Consider the following 18,216-nt stretch of genomic DNA (forward strand, 5'->3'; position numbering starts at 1 on the left):
CACCACCTCAAGCTGAACCCTGGCAAGACGGAGCTGCTCTTCCTCCCGGGGAAGGACTGCCCGTTCCATGATCTCGCCATCACGGTTGACAACTCCGCTGTGTCCTCCTCCCAGAGTGCGAAGAGCCTAGGCGTGACCCTGGACAACACCCTGTCGTTCTCCGCCAACATCAAGGCGGTGACCCGCTCCTGCAGGTTCATGCTCTACAACATTCGGAGAGTACGACCCTGCCTTACACAGGAAGCGGCACAGGTCCTAATCCAGGCACTTGTCATCTCCCGTCTGGACTACTGCAACTCGCTGTTGGCTGGCCTCCCTGCCTGTGCCATTAAACCCCTACAACTCATCCAGAATGCCGCAGCCCGTCTGGTGTTCAACCTTCCCAAGTTCTCTCACGTCACCCCCCTCCTCCGCACACTCCACTGGCTTCCAGTTGAAGCTCGCATCCGCTACAAGACCATGGTGCTTGCCTATGGAGCAGTGAGGGGAACGGCACCTCTGTACCTTCAGGCTCTGATCAGTCCCTACACCCAAACGAGGGCATTGCGCTCATCCACCTCTGGCCTGCTGGCTCCCCTTCCTCTGCGGAAGCATAGTTCCCGCTCAGCCCAGTCAAAACTGTTCGCTGCTCTGGCACCCCAATGGTGGAACAAGCTCCCTCACGACGCCAGGACAGCGGAGTCACTCACCACCTGGAATATAACATGGTCATTATTCAAACCTGGAATATAACATGGTCATTATTCAAACCTGGAATATAACATGGTCATTATTCAAACCTGGAATATAACATGGTCATTATTCAAACCTGGAATATAACATGGTCATTATTCAAACCTGGAATATAACATGGTCATTATTCATACCTGGAATATAACATGGTCATTATTCCTACCTGGAATATAACATGGTCATTATTCAAACCTGGAATATAACATGGTCATTATTCAAACCTGGAATATAACATGGTCATTATTCAAACCTGGAATATAACATGGTCATTATTCATACCTGGAATATAACATGGTCATTATTCATACCTGGAATATAACATGGTCATTATTCAAACCTGGAATATAACATGGTCATTATTCAAACCTGGAATATAACATGGTCATTATTCATACCTGGAATATAACATGGTCATTATTCAAACCTGTAATATAACATGGTCATTATTCAAACCTGGAATATAACATGGTCATTATTCAAACCTGGAATATAACATGGTCATTATTCAAACCTGGAATATAACATGGTCATTATTCATACCTGGAATATAACATGGTCATTATTCCTACCTGGAATATAACATGGTCATTATTCAAACCTGGAATATAACATGGTCATTATTCAAACCTGGAATATAACATGGTCATTATTCAAACCTGGAATATAACATGGTCATTATTCATACCTGGAATATAACATGGTCATTATTCATACCTGGAATATAACATGGTCATTATTCAAACCTGGAATATAACATGGTCATTATTCAAACCTGGAATATAACATGGTCATTATTCATACCTGGAATATAACATGGTCATTATTCAAACCTGGAATATAACATGGTCATTATTCAAACCTGTAATATAACATGGTCATTATTCAAACCTGGAATATAACATGGTCATTATTCATACCTGGAATATAACATGGTCATTATTCAAACCTGGAATATAACATGGTCATTATTCAAACCTGGAATATAACATGGTCATTATTCATACCTGGAATATAACATGGTCATTATTCAAACCTGTAATATAACATGGTCATTATTCAAACCTGGAATATAACATGGTCATTATTCAAACCTGGAATATAACATGGTCATTATTCAAACCTGGAATATGACATGGTCATTATTCATACCTGGAATATAACATGGTCATTATTCATACCTGGAATATAACATGGTCATTATTCAAACCTGTAATATAACATGGTCATTATTCAAACCTGGAATATAACATGGTCATTATTCATACCTGGAATATAACATGGTCATTATTCAAACCTGGAATATAACATGGTCATTATTCAAACCTGGAATACAATATACACAGAGTGTACAAAACATTAGGAACACCTTCCTAATATTGAGTTACACCCCCTTTTGCCCTCAGAACAGCCTTAATTCATCAGGGCATAGACTCGTTCCACAGGGATGCTGGACCATGTTAACTCCTATGTTTCCCACAGCTGTGTAAAGTTGTCTGGATGTCCTTTAGGTGGTGGACCATTCTTGATACACACGGGAAACTGTTGAGCGTGAAAAACCCAGCAGCGTTGTAGTTCTTGACTCAAACCGGTGCGCCTGGCACCTACTACCATACCCCGTTCAAAGGCACTTAAATGTTTTGTCTTGCCCATTCACCCTCTGAATGGCACACATACACAATCCATGTCTCAATTGTCTCAAGGCTTAAAACCCTCATTTAACCTGTCTCCTCCCCTTCATCTACATCAGGGTTCGTCAACTAGGTTTGGCCTTTCTGAACTAATAGTCGGCAGGCCAGAACAATATTAGCACAATTAATTGACCTACACTACAAATTGAACAACATTTTAACACATCTGATTAGTACATAATACATTCAGTGACAATAACGTAATAATTTCGATCTAATTACGCTCATAAAATCACCAATGTCTATTCAATTATTATTTTAGTCTATTTCTCTGTGTGTTGATTGGTGGGGAAAACAGATCTACTGCAGGCTACACTACTTTGTTTAATGTCAACATTCTTTCAGAACAATTAACTTGATTGCAAGAAAAATGTTGCTCTCAAAAAGTATCAAAAGAAAGGTGGATAATGAAAATGGAAGTTTCAGGGAAGAATGGACAGTATGCGTTCATCTCACCATCTTTTCCCAAAGCCAAGCCAGTCTGTCTTATTTGCAATGAAAATGTCGCTGTTTGCAAATAATTCAATCTCAGACGTCATTGTGAATCTAAGCATGGAACTTTCAAAGTGTTCTTCCCTCCCCAGACAAAGGCCCAACGCAGAAACAATGAAGCGTTCACTGCAAGCTACACACACTGTTTTTCTGTCACTTAAAAGGGTTAAATCTGCAGTTACAAGGAAGAGGGGAAACAGTGGTGGAACAACATGAGGCCTTTACTAGGAAGAGGGAAACAGTGGTGGAACAACATGAGGCCTTTACTTGGAAGAGGGAAACAGTGGTGGAACAACATGAGGCCTTTACTTGGAAGAGGGAAACAGTGGTGGAACAACATGAGGCCTTTACTAGGAAGAGGGAAACAGTGGTGGAACAACATGAGGCCTTTACTAGGAAGAGGGAAACAGTGGTGGAACAACATGAGGCCTTTACTTGGAAGAGGGAAACAGTGGTGGAACAACATGAGGCCTTTACTAGGAAGAGGGAAACAGTGGTGGAACAACATGAGGCCTTTACTAGGAAGAGGGAAACAGTGGTGGAACAACATGAGGCCTTTACTAGGAAGAGGGAAACAGTGGTGGAACAACATGAGGCCTTTACTAGGAAGAGGGAAACAGTCGTGGAACAACATGAGGCCTTTACTAGGAAGAGGGAAACAGTGGTGGACATGGTGGAACAACATGAGGCCTTTACTAGGAAGAGGGAAACAGTGGTGGAACAACATGAGGCCTTTACTAGGAAGAGGGAAACAGTGGTGGAACAACATGAGGCCTTTACTAGGAAGAGGGAAACAGTGGTGGAACAACATGAGGCCTTTACTAGGAAGAGGGAAACAGTGGTGGAACAACATGAGGCCTTTACTAGGAAGAGGGGAAACAGTGGTGGAACAACATGAGGCCTTTACTAGGAAGAGGGAAACAGTGGTGGAACAACATGAGGCCTTTACTAGGAAGAGGGAAACAGTGGTGGAACAACATGAGGCCTTTACTAGGAAGAGGGAAACAGTGGTGGAACAACATGAGGCCTTTACTAGGAAGAGGGAAACAGTCGTGGAACAACATGAGGCCTTTACTAGGAAGAGGGAAACAGTGGTGGACATGGTGGAACAACATGAGGCCTTTACTAGGAAGAGGGAAACAGTGGTGGAACAACATGAGGCCTTTACTAGGAAGAGGGTAAACAGTGGTGGAACAACATGAGGCCTTTACTAGGAAGAGGGAAACAGTGGTGGAACAACATGAGGCCTTTACTAGGAAGAGGGAAACAGTGGTGGAACAACATGAGGCCTTTACTAGGAAGAGGGAAACAGTGGTGGAACAACATGAGGCCTTTACTAGGAAGAGGGAAACAGTGGTGGACATGGTGGAACAACATGAGGCCTTTACTAGGAAGCTTGAGTTGTTCGATCTGGACTTGTCATCTGGAAGGCTTCTGCACTTCAGCACACTGAAGAAACGACAGGCAGAGGGACCAGGCTGCAGCATTATCACAGAGGACAGGCAGAGGGACCAGGCCGCAGCATTATCACAGAGGACAGGCAGAGGGACCAGGCCGCAGCATTATCACAGAGGACAGGCAGAGGGACCAGGCCGCAGCATTATCACAGAGGACAGGCAGAGGGACCAGGCCGCGGCATTATCACAGAGGACAGGCAGAGGGACCAGGCCGCAGCATTATCACAGAGGACAGGCAGAGGGACCAGGCCGCAGCATTATCACAGAGGACAGGCAGAGGGACCAGGCCGCAGCATTATCACAGAGGACAGGCAGAGGGACCAGGCCGCAGCATTATCACAGAGGACAGGCAGAGGGACCAGGCCGCAGCATTATCACAGAGGACAGGCAGAGGGACCAGGCCGCAGCATTATCACAGAGGACAGGCAGAGGGACCAGGCCGCGGCATTATCACAGAGGACAGGCAGAGGGACCAGGCCGCGGCATTATCACAGAGGACAGGCAGAGGGACCAGGCCGCAGCATTATCACAGAGGACAGGCAGAGGGACCAGGCCGCAGCATTATCACAGAGGACAGGCAGAGGGACCAGGCCGCAGCATTGTCACAGAGGTGATGGAAGATTTCATCAAGCAACTAAGGGACAACTTCTCCACCAGATTTCAAGACTACAGCATGCCCAAGGATATCATTGTGTTTGTACGTGATCCTCTCACAGTCCACCAGGTGGAGAATTCTCCTCCCTTGCTAAGAAAATGATACCCTCGCTGGGTGAGGCTGCAATACAAACTGAGCTGATTGAATTCGAGCCAAATCAGGGATGCGCTCAGGAGTGCCGAGTCCTTGTGTGCGTTTTTGGGTGGCATACTCTGAGGAATACAGCCAATAAAGAAACTTCATTTTATGTGCTAACAATGTTTGGATCGACTTACACCTGCGAGTCCTCCTTTTCCTCTATGAACGCAATATAAACTCACGAGAGGAACCGGCTTTCACATAAGTCAATCGAGGACTGCCTGCATATCCATCTCACCCGACATCCACAAGATCGTGTCCGAGGGGAAATGCAACTTTTCCCATTGTGTAAGTAACTTAGTGGCCTATATGACTGTATTTAGTAAATACTAACATTATTGTGAGTGCTTATCCAGGGATATTTAGGTCTCAAGCGGACAGTATTTTCTGTTTGTTTTGTCGTTACAGGAGCAGGCAATCCTGAGACTCCTTTTTTTTCTTTAAATGATTGTTTGATGCAGGAGGCTACATTTAAATGATTGTTTTACAGTGGGGAAAAAAGTATTTAGTCAGCCACCAATTGTGCAAGTTCTCCCACTTAAAAAGATGAGAGAGGCCTGTAATTTTCATCATAGGTACACGTCAACTATGACAGACAAAATGAGAGAAAAAAAATCCAGAAAATCACATTGTAGGATTTTTAATGAATTTATTTGCAAATTATGGTGGAAAATAAGTATTTGGTCAATAACAAAAGTTTCTCAATACTTTGTTATATACCCTTTGTTGGCAATGACACAGGTCAAACGTTTTCTGTAAGTCTTCACAAGGTTTTCACACACTGTTGCTGGTATTTTGGCCCATTCCTCCATGCAGATCTCCTCTAGAGCAGTGATGTTTTGGGGCTGTCGCTGGGCAACACGGACTTTCAACTCCCTCCAAAGATTTTCTATGGAGTTGAGATCTGGAGACTGGCTAGGCCACTCCAGGACCTTGAAATGCTTCTTACGAAGCCACTCCTTCGTTGCCCGGGCGGTGTGTTTGGGATCATTGTCATGCTGAAAGACCCAGCCACGTTTCATCTTCAATGCCCTTGCTGATGGAAGAAGGTTTTACATTTACATTTTAGTCATTTAGCAGACGCTCTTATCCAGAGCGACTTACAGTTAGTGAGTGCATACATTTTTATTTATTTTAATTTTTTATACTGGACTCGAACCCACAACCCTGCCGTTGGAAATACCATGCTCTACCAACTGAGCTACATCCCTGCCGGCCATTCCCTCCCCTACCCTGGACGACGCTGGGCCAATTGTGCGCCGCCCCATGGGTCTCCCGGTCGCGGCCGGCTACGACAGAGCCTGGATACGAACCAGGATCTCTAGTGGCACAGCTAGCACTGCGATGCATTGCCTTAGACCACTGCGCCACTCGGGAGTTTTCACTCAAAATCTCACGATACATGGCCCCATTCATTCTTTCCTTTACACGGATCAGTCGTCCTGGTCCCTTTGCAGAAAAACAGCCCCAAAGCATGATGTTTCCACCCCCATGCTTCACAGTAGGTATGGTGTTCTTTGGATGCAACTCAGCATTCTTTGTCCTCCAAACACGACGAGTTGAGTTTTTACCAAAAAGTTCTATTTTGGTTTCATCTGACCATATGACATTCTCCCAATCCTCTTCTGGATCATCCAAATGCACTCTAGCAAACTTCAGACGGGCCTGGACATGTACTGGCTTAAGCAGGGGGACACGTCTGGCACTGCAGGATTTGAGTCCTTGGCGGCGTAGTGTGTTACTGATGGTAGGCTTTGTTACTTTGGTCCCAGCTCTCTGCAGGTCATTCACTAGGTCCCCCCGTGTGGTTCTGGGATTTTTGCTCACCGTTCTTGTGATCATTTTGACCCCACAGGGTGAGATCTTGCGTGGAGCCCCAGATCGAGGGAGATTATCAGTGGTCTTGTATGTCTTCCATTTCCTAATAATTGCTCCCACAGTTGATTTCTTCAAACCAAGCTGCTTACCTATTGCAGATTCAGTCTTCCCAGCCTGGTGCAGGTCTACAATTTTGTTTCTGGTGTCCTTTGACAGCTCTTTGGTCTTGGCCATAGTGGAGTTTGGAGTGTGACATTTTGAGGTTGTGGACAGGTGTCTTTTATACTGATAACAAGTTCAAACAGGTGCCATTAATACAGGTAACGAGTGGAGGACAGAGGAGCCTCTTAAAGAAGAAGTTACAGGTCTGTGAGAGCCAGAAATCTTGCTTGTTTGTAGGTGACCAAATACTTATTTTCCACCATAATTTCATAAATAAATTCATTAAAAATCCTACAATGTGATTTTCTGGATTTCTTTTTCTCAATTTGTCTGTCATAGTTGAAGTGTACCTATGATGAAAATTACAGGCCTCTCTCATCTTTTTAAGTGGGAGAACTTGCACAATTGGTGGCTGACTAAATACTTTTTTTCCCCCACTGTATGTAGGAGGCTACATTTAAATGATTGTTTTATGCAGGAGGCTACATTTTTGGCCAGTTGCAATTGTAAGTAGGCCTAATAAAAAAAAAATCCCACTTCTATTATAAAATATGCTGTTAAGCCTCATAGCCTACCTCAGCCAGTTAAGTTATGTAATATAGGCCTAGGCTCTGAAGAATTAGACTCCAATTAAGCCCTCTTGTTGTTTGTACAGTTACATTAAAATGAAGATTATTGTTTATGCAGGGATTGTTTATGCCCGGGATTAACTACTCCATGGACGAGCAGTCTCGCTTTGATTTCGGTGTGGGCTACAAGATGTGCACCGCTGTAAGTCCACTCCACCAGCTAGCTTGACCACTGAGATCTGAGAATTAACAATTGTGACCGTTGGTGACAGAAAAGCTTAGCATTGTGTGTCCCAAATGGCACCCCTATTCCATATATGGCGCACTCCTTTTTACCAGGGCCCGTCAGGGCTCATCACTATGAACAGACCGGAGCCGAGGAGTGAGGTTGTGTTTTCTCTAGCAGGAGGTAAGCTTGGCTTCTTATATGGTGTTGAGCAACACCTCCTTTGGCCGCCATTCCTTCCAGTTCTCTGCTGCCAATGACTGGAACGAATTGCAAAAATCTCTGAAGCTGGAGACTCTTATCTCCCTCACTAACTTTAAGCATCAGTTGTCAGAGCAGCTTACCGATCACTGCACCTGTACACAGCCCATCTGAAATTAGCCCACCCAACTACCTCATCCCTATATTGTTATTTATTTTGCTCTTTTGCACCCCAGTATCTCTATTTGCACATCATCTCTTGCACATCTAGCATTCCAGTGTTAATACTATTGTAATTATTTTGCACTATAGCCTATTTATTGCCTTACCTCCATAACTTGCTACATTTGCACACACTGTATATATATTTTCTGTTGTATTTTTGACTTTATGTTTTTTACCCCATATGTAACTCTGTGTTGTTTTTATCGCACTGCTTTGCTTTATCTTGGCCAGGTCGCAGTTGTAAATGAGAACTTGTTCTCAACTGGCTTACCTGGTTAAATAAAGGTGAAATAAAAAAAATAAAAAATAAAAAAAGCTTAAACCATGTATTTAGATTGTAGGTAGGTATTGTAGTTAGGTATTGTAGGTAGTTTATTTAGGTAGTTATTGTAGGTAAGTATTGTAGGTAAGTATTGTATTCGGCGGACCCCGGTGAAGCACGAGGCTAGCTAACCCACTACCTGGACCAATAAAGCTAGCTAGCTAGCGGGTAGCTACTGGTAACTTTTAGCAACTGTGGATAGTTGTTTCCAATGTTATTTCACGCTTAAGAGTACCTGTAAATAAGCCAGCTAGCTACCTACCATTCAGCTGTTTTTCTAACCTCATTATCTGAAGCATTAACGTTAGGTAGTAATAGCTACTGTACTTAATTACAGCTACTGATTGCAGAAGACCAATGTCTTCTTGTCTGCCACCCAGACAGCTGGCGTCGGGTAAGTTTGGCTTTATACATAGCTTGGGCTTTGTCGAGTAAGGCTTAAACTATGTATTTAGATTGTAGTTAGGTATTGTAGGTAGGCATCGTGGGTTGTTGTGGGTAGTTATTGTATGTAATTATTGTAGGTTAATATTGTATTCGGCGGTGCCGGGTGTAGCACGAAGCTAGCTAGCTAGCTAACTCACCTCCTGGACTAGCTGGCGAGTAGCTATTAGCAACGGTAGCAACTAAATACAATATCCTTTTAGCCAGCTACATTCGTTCGCAGCGACGCCGTTTTTCAAACAAAGTCATCACCGCAGCCATTGCTAGCTAGCCAACGCTACCAGCTAGCAGTACTATAGCAACTAAATACAATATAATTTTAGCCAGCTACATTCGTTCGCAGCGACGCCGTTTTTCAAACAAAGTCAACACAGCAGCCATTGCTAGCTAGCCAACACTACCAGCTAGCTGTACTGTAGCAGCTAAATACAATATATTTGTGCTAGCTAGCCAACGTTTAATTATTGCTGCGTTATGAAAGGAACTAGACACGGACACGAATTATCTGTTTAGTGTGTTAACACACTATTGGTAGTTTGTTGTAACCAAGTATTGGTGCTAAACTGTGTGTTATTGGATGCTAGCATGCTAGTTAGCTATGGCGTCATAGTTAGCTAGCTGAATAAAGTAAGTTGAGTCTATTCCTTGAAACATTGAACCACTGTAGTTTACAACAATTCTAATTTCTAAAGTGGAAGTTGGGAGAGTTTTATTCGGGTGGTTCAGTGAAACAATTATAGTTTCTGAGGTGGAAGTTGGGAGAGTTATATTTGGGAGTTTTGGTGAGGGAGGCCCTGTTCTCTCTTTTCCCAGATGTTTAGTTAATTTCATTCCGATCTCCTCTGCATTATTGTAGCCATCTGCTACAGCCTGTCAACTATGCCTCTGCCTATCCCTGTTCTCTCCTCTCTGCACAGGCTACACAAACGCCTCACACCGCGTGGCTGCTGCCTCTCTAACCTGGTGGTCCCTGCACGCACCACACACCTGGAGTTCCAGGTCTCAGGCAGCCTCTGGAACTGCCGTTCTGCTGCCAACAAGGCTGACTTCATCCCAGCCTATGCTACCCTCCAGTCCCTCGACTTCCTGGCGCTGACGGAAACATGGATTACCACTGAAAAAACTGCTACTCCTTCTGCTCTCTCCTCGTCTGACCATGTGTTCTCGCATACCCCGAGAGCATATGGTCAGAGGGGTGGTGGCACAGGTATCCTCATCTCTCCCAAGTGGACATTCTCAATTTTTCCCCTAATCCATCTGTCTATCTCCTCATTTGAATTCCATGCTGTCACAGTCACTAGCCCATTTAAGCTTAATATCCTTGTCATCTATCGCCCTCCAGGTTCCCTTGGAGAGTTCATCAATGAGCTTGACGCCTTAGTAAGTTCCTTTCCTGAGGATGGCTCACCCCTCACAGTTTTGGGGGATTTCAACCTCCCTACGTCTACATTTGACTCATTTCTCTCTGCCTCCTTCTTTCCACTCCTCTCCTCTTTTGACCTCACCCTCTCACCGTCCCCCCCTACTCACAAGGCAGGCAATACGCTTGACCTCATCTTTACTAGATGCTGCTCTTCTACTAATCTCACTGCAACTCCCCTCCATGTCTCCGACCACTACTTTGTATCCTTTTCTCTCTCGCTCTCCTCCTACACTACTCACTCTGCCCCTACACAGATGGTAATGCGCCGCCGCAACCTTCGCTCTCTCTCTCCCACTACTCTCTCCTCTTCCATCCTATCATCTCTTCCCTCTGCTCAATCCTTCTCCCTCCAATCTCCTGATTCTGCCTCCTCAACCCTCCTCTCCTCCCTTTCTGCATCCTTTGACTCTCTGTGTCCCCTATCCTCCCGACCGGCTCAGCCCTCCCCTCCAGCTCCGTGGCTTGATGACTCATTGCGAGCTCACAGAACAGAGCTCCGGGCAGCTGAGCGGAAATGGAAGAAAACTAGACTCCCTGCAGACCTGGCATCTTTTCACTCCCTCCTCTCTACATTTTCTTCATCTGTTTCTGCTGCTAAGGCCACTTTCTACCACTCTAAATTCCAAGCATCTGCCTCTAACCCTAGGAAGCTCTTTGCCACATTCTCCTCCCTGCTGAATCCCCCCCCCCCCCCCCCCCCCCCTCCTCCCTCTCTGTGGATGACTTCGTCAACCACTTTGAAAAGAAGGTTGACGACATCCGATCCTTGTTTGTTAAGTCTAATGACACTGCTGGTCCTGCTCACACTGCCCTACCCTATGCTTTGACTTCTTTCTCCCCTCTCTCTCCAGATAAAATCTTGCGACTTGTGACTGCAGGCCGCCCAACAACCTGCCCGCTTGACCCCATCCCCTCCTCTCTTCTCCAGACCATCTCCGGTGACCTTCTCCCCTACCTCACCTCGCTGATCAACTCATCCTTGACCGCTGGCTATGTCCCTTCCGTCTTCAAGAGAGCGAGAGTTGCACCCCTTCTCAAAAAACCAACACTCGATCCCTCTGATGTCAACAACTACAGACCAGTATCCCTTCTTTCTTTTCTTTCCAAAACTATTGAGCGTGCCGTCTTTAGCCAACTCTCATGCTATCTCTCTCAGAATGACCTTCTTGATCCTAACCAGTCAGGTTTCAGGACTGGTCATTCAACTGAGACTGCTCTTCTCTGTGTCACGGAGGCTCTACGCACTGCTAAAGCTAACTCTCTCTCCTCTGCTCTTGTCCTTCTAGACCTGTCTGCTGCCTTTGATACAGTGAACCATCAGATCCTCCTCTCCACCCTCTCCGAGCTGGGCATCTCCGGCGCGGCTCACTCTTGGATTGCGTCCTACCTGACCGGTCGCTCCTACCAAGTGGGGTGGCGAGAAGCTGTCTCCGCACCACGTGCTCTCACCACTGGTGTCCCCCAGGGCTCAGTTCTAGGCCCTCTCCTATTCTCGCTATACACCAAGTCACTTGGCTCTGTCATATTCTCACATGGCCTCTCCTATCATTGCTACGCTGACGATACACAACTAATCTTCTCCTTTCCCCCTTCTGATAACCAGGTGGCGAATCGCATCTCTGCATGTCTGGCAGACATATCAGTATGGATGACGGATCACCACCTCAAGCTGAACCTTGGCAAGACGGAGCTGCTCTTCCTCCCGGGGAAGGACTGCCCGTTCCATGATCTCGCCATCATGGTTGACAACTCCGTTGTGTCCTCCTCCCAGAGTGCGAAGAGCCTAGGCGTGACCCTGGACAATACCCTGTCGTTCTCCGCTAACATCAAGGCGGTGACCCGATCCTGCAGGTTCATGCTCTACAACATTCGGAGAGTACGACCCTGCCTTACACAGGAAGCGGCACAGGTCCTAATCCAGGCACTTGTCATCTCCCGTCTGGATTACTGCAACTCGCTGTTGGCTGGGCTCCCTGCCTGTGCCATTAAACCCCTACAACTCATCCAGAATGCCGCAGCCCGTCTGGTGTTCAACCTTCCCAAGTTCTCTCACGTCACCCCGCTCCTCCGCACACTCCACTGGCTTCCAGTTGAAGCTCGCATCTGTTACAAGACCATGGTGCTTGCCTATGGAGCTGTGAGGGGAACGGCACCTCCGTACCTTCAGGCTCTGATCAGTCCCTACACCCAAACGAGGGCATTGCGTTCATCCACCTCTGGCCTGCTGGCTCCCCTTCCTCTGCGGAAGCATAGTTCCCGCTCAGCCCAGTCAAAACTGTTCGCTGCTCTGGCACCCCAATGGTGGAACAAGCTCCCTCACGACGCCAGGACAGCGGAGTCACTCACCACCTTCCGGAGACATTTGAAACCCCACCTCTTTAAGGAATACCTGGGATAGGATAAAGTAATCCTTCTACCCCCCCCCCCCCCCCCCCCTCTTAAAAATAAAAAAATAAAAAAATTGTAAAGTGGTTATCCCACTGGTTATAGGGTGAATGCACCAATTTGTAAGTCGCTCTGGATAAGAGCGTCTGCTAAATGACGTAAATGTAAATGTAAATGTTTAAATGAATTACTCAACTGGTGTAGTTTATCTCCATCTGTTGGCAACACTTGCATAACAAGTTACCGGAGCGCCAAGTCTAGGTCCAAAAGGCTTCTCAACAGCTTCTACCCCCAAGCCATAAGACTCCTGAACAGCTAATCATGGCTACCCGGACTATTTGCATTGCCCCCCCCACCCTACCCCACCCCACCCCACGCTGCTGCTACTCTGTTTATTATCTATGCATAGTCACTTTAACTCTACCCACATGTACATATTACCTCAATTACCTCGACTAACCGGTGCCCCCGCACATTGACTCTGTACCGGTACCCCTAGTATATACCCTCACTACTGTTATTTTATTTTACTGCTGCTCTTTAATTATTTGTTATTTTTATTATTTACTTATCTATTTTTTACTTAACACTTGTTTTTCTTAAAACTGCATTGTTGGTTAAGGGCTTGTAAGTAAGCATTTCACTGTAAGGTCTACACACCTGTTGTACTCGGCGCATGTGACAAATAAAATACAGGCCTCCTGTAGCTCAGTTGGTAGAGCATGGCGCTTGCAACGCCAGGATTGTGGGTTCGTTTCCCACGGGGGGGGGGGGGGGGGGGGGGGGGGCAGTATGATAATGTATGCACTCACTAACTGTAAGTCGCTCTGGATAAGAGCGTCTGCTAAATGACTAAAATGTAAATGTAATTCGATTTTGAAGTGAGCTATATTTTCCGCACCAGGCGCTGTTCACCTCCTATTGATTGGGCTGCAGGTTTCACCACAGAATGGCTGCTGTATTAGTTGTCTCCTGCCTTCTCTCTCCTCATGAATGAAATTAAAATGTAACTTTTGCGTTATTTAGGTGGATTAACTTCCTTCTTGGGACATTGCATTTGGGATTTTTTGCATCTCGAGTCTGAGATTTTTGTAATAATATATTTTTTTAATTAAAATAATATTCATAATTAATTTGGGCAGCTTTGTATAATAATAATATTGCTGGTGAGCCAGATTTGGCCCGTAGGCCACCAGTTGGGGAACCCTGATCTACACTGATTGAAGTGGATTTAACAAATGAAATAACCCTAACCCAAATGACATCAATAAGGGATCCTAGTGTTCCCCTGGATTCAGCTGGTCAGTCTATGTCTAATGTTTTGTCCACTCAGTGTAGAATACAATATATCACATCAAATCTTCAATATAAAATATCATCATTAATATCTTCAATATAATATATAATTATTCATATCTTCAATATAAAATATAATTATTCATACCTGGAATACAATATGGTCATTTATTCTAAGCTGAATAGACAAAATGACTCATTTTCTGAGTGTTTGTTTAACAGTGGTACAGTGAGGGTAAAGTATTTGATCCCCTGCTGATTTTGTACGTTTGCCCACTGACAAAGAAATGATCAGTCTATAATTTTAATGGTAGGGTTATTTGAACAGTGAGAGACAGAATAACTAAATCCAGAAAAACGCATGTCAAAAAAATGTTATAAATTGATTTGCATTTTAATGAGGGAAATAAGTATTTGACCCCCTCTCAATCAGAAAGATTTCTGGCTCCCAGGTGTCTTTTATACAGGTAACGAGCTGAGATTAGGAGCACACTCTTAAAGGGAGTGCTCCTAATCTCAGCTTGTTACCTGTATAAAAGACACCTGTCCACAGAAGCAATCAATCAATCAGATTCCAAACTCTCCACCATGGCCAAGACCAAAGAGCTCTCCAATGATGTCAGGGACAAGATTGTAGATCTACACAAGGCTGGAATGGGCTACAAGACCATCGCCAAGCAGCTTGGTGAGAAGGTGACAACAGTTGGTGCGATTATTGGCAAATGGAAGAAACACAAAAGAACTGTCAATCTCCCTCGGCCTGGGGCTCCATGCAAGATCTCACCTCGTGGAGTTGCAATGATCATGAGAACGGTGAGGAATCAGCCCAGAATTACACGGGAGGAGCTTGTCAATGATCTCAAGGCAGCTGGGACCATAGTCACCAAGAAAACAATTGGTAACACACTACGCCGTGAAGAACTGAAATCCTGCAGCGCCCGCAAGGTCCCCCTGCTCAAGAAAGCACATATACATGCCCGTCTGAAGTTTGCCAATGAACATCTGAATGATTCAGAGGAGAACTGGGTGAAAGTGTGGTCAGATGAGACCAAAATGGAGCTCTTTGGCATCAACTCAACTCGCCGTGTTTGGAGGAGGAGGAATGCTGCCTATGACCCCCAAGAACACCATCCCCACCGTCAAACATGGAGGTGGAAACATTATGCTTTGGGGGTGTTTTTCTTCTAAGGGGACAGGACAAATTCACTGCATCAAAGGGACGATGGACGGGGCCATGTACCGTCAAATCTTGGGTGAGAACCTCCTTCCCTCAGCCAGGGCATTGAAAATAGGTCGTGGATGGGTATTCCAGCATGACAATGACCCAAAACACACGGCCAAGGCAACAAAGGAGTGGCTCAAGAAGAAGCACATTAAGGTCCTGGAGTGGCCTAGCCAGTCTCCAGACCTTAATCCCATAGAAAATATGTGGAGGGAGCTGAAGGTTCGAGTTGCCAAACGTCAGCCTCAAAACCTTAATGACTTGGAGAAGATCTGCAAAGAGGAGTTGGACAAAATCCCTCCTGAGATGTGTGCAAACCTGGTGGCCAACTACAAGAAACGTCTGACCTCTGTGATTGCCAACAAGGGTTTTGCCACCAAGTACTAAGTCATGTTTTGCAGAGGGGTCAAATATTTATTTCCCTCATTAAAATGCAAATCAATTTATAACATTTTTGACATGCGTTTTTCAGGATTTTGTTGTTGTTATTCTGTCTCTTATTGTTCAAATAAACCTACCATTAAAATTATAGACTGATCATTTCTTTGTCAGTGGGCAAACGTACAAAATCAGCAGGGGATCAAATACTTTTTTCCCTCACTGTATTTTGTGTAGTGGTATTCTTCCCTCCCTGTATTTTGTGTAGTGGTATTCTTCCCTCCCTGTATTTTGTGTAGTGGTATTCTTCCCTCCCTGTATTTTGTGTAGTGGTATTCTTCCCTCCCTGTATTTTGTGTAGTGGTATTCTTCCCTCCCTGTATTTTGTGTAGTGGTATTCTTCCCTCCCTGTATTTTGTGTAGTGGTATTCTTCCCTCCCTGTATTTTGTGTAGTGGTATTCTTCCCTCCCTGTATTTTGTGTAGTGGTATTCTTCCCTCCCTGTATTTTGTGTAGTGGTATTCTTCCCTCCCTGTATTTTGTGTAGTGGTATTCTTCCCTCCCTGTATTTTGTGTAGTGGTATTCTTCCCTCCCTGTATTTTGTGTAGTGGTATTCTTCCCTCCCTGTATTTTGTGTAGTGGTATTCTTCCCTCCCTGTATTTTGTGTAGTGGTATCTTGCTTATCCAGTAGTATTGACATGAACAACATCTTACTGTCTCTTCTGCTTTAGAACCCTCATAGCCTTCTGTTTCACCATGTTCTGTAGAGGAAGAGGAGATATAATAATGTATTAGTCAATTAGCTTTCCCTCCCAACAACACAGACAGACAGGCAGGCAGACAGACAGACAGACAGACAGACAGACAGGCAGACACAGACAGGCAGACAGACAGGCAGACAGGCAGACAGACAGACAGGCAGGCAGGCAGGCAGGCAGGCAGGCAGACAGACAGACAGGCAGACAGACAGACAGGCAGACAGGCAGACAGGCAGACAGACAGACAGACAGACAGGCAGGCAGGCATACAGACATGCAGACAGGCAGACTGACAGACAGGCAGACATACTGACAGGCAGGCAAGACAGACAGACAGACAGACAGACAGACAGACAGGAAGGCAAGACAGACACAGACAGACAGACAGACAGACAGACAGACATACTGACACAGACTTGCAGGGATCAGAGGTTAGTGTAAGCGGTCAGTCTAGAGCAGGGCTTCCCAATCTCGGTCCCTGGGACCCAAAGGTGCACCCCTTGGCAAAAATAAAAAGGTGCACCCCTTGGGGTCCCAAGGACCGAGTTTGGGAAACCCTGCTCTAGGGTGAATCCATTTGAATTAAATCACTTTTTGACAGCGAAGGAGATGTGTTGCGCTGCATGAGGCAAATGGTGGTCACACCAGATACTGACTGGTTTTCTGATCCACGGCCCTATCTTTTTTTAAAGGTATCTGTGAGTAGGGCTGTCCCCGATTTTAAAAAATCTTGGTCGACCGAGAGTTGTCTGTTGTTTCGACCAATCGATTAGTCAACATTTTTAAACGTGTATTTTTCCATAAATAGACACATGAAATCAACTATATGTAGGCTGAGTTTGTCTGATGCTTTAAGAAATTAAAAATGAAGACACACAAATTACTAAAGAGGGAGCAAGAGATCAATATCGCCTAACCAGAACAAAAAAAACCTGTTCCCAACCCGACCCTCCTCCCGCTGCTGCTGGCCTTCGCAGATTCTGCGTTACGCTCCAGAAGTTTCTGGAAATAGGCTACACCAGCGGTCGGCAACCTTTTCCATTTGGAGTGCCAAGTGATCGTACCATTTTTACTGATCTGCGTGCCAGTTATGATTTTCATATGCACATTTTCGTGGAACAGTTTTATTTTGTTTATAATAAAGTCTTCATAGCGCAAAAATCTATGTCATGTGGTTCATCAAAATTCTATATAAAAGAAAATTATACAAATCTGAAAGTCACTTTACATTTACGTCATTTAGCAGACACTCTTATCCAGAGCGACTTACAAATAGGTGCATTCACCTTATAGCCAGTGGGATAACCACTTTACAATGTTTTTTATTATTTTTTGTAGTTTATTTTTATTTTTCCTCATTTTTATTTTTTATTTTTTTGTTGTTGTTTTTTTTTTGGGGGGGGGGGGGGGGGGGTTGGGGTAAGGGGGGGGTAGAAGGATTACTTTATCCTATCCCAGGTATTCCTTAAAGAGGTGGGGTTTCAAATGTCTCCGGAAGGTGGTGAGTGACTCCGCTGTCCTGGCGTCGTGAGGGAGCTTGTTCCACCATTGGGGTGCCAGAGCAGCGAACAGTTTTGACTGGGCTGAGCGGGAACTATGCTTCCGCAGAGGTAGGGGAGCCAG

The 18,216-nt window shown here is 45.1% G+C and overlaps 1 protein-coding gene across 1 annotated transcript in view; it reads right to left on the reverse strand.

Moving 5' to 3' along the window:
• Positions 1-18,216, reverse strand: part of LOC311121120 (charged multivesicular body protein 5-like) — a gene marked incomplete at its 3' end in the record, with an annotated part of 44,865 nt that overhangs the window by 17,278 nt on the left and 9,371 nt on the right. Inside the window, exon 4 of the mRNA XM_084195652.1 lies at positions 16,550-16,596. Within this exon, the coding sequence (XP_084051778.1) occupies positions 16,550-16,596 (47 nt within the window). The remainder of the gene's footprint in view (positions 1-16,549; positions 16,597-18,216) is intronic.

This window comes from Coregonus lavaretus (genome assembly GCF_964263955.1).
Source record: "Coregonus lavaretus genome assembly, contig: HAP1_SCAFFOLD_359, whole genome shotgun sequence".
In the NCBI taxonomy this organism is placed as follows: Eukaryota; Metazoa; Chordata; class Actinopteri; order Salmoniformes; family Salmonidae; genus Coregonus; species Coregonus lavaretus.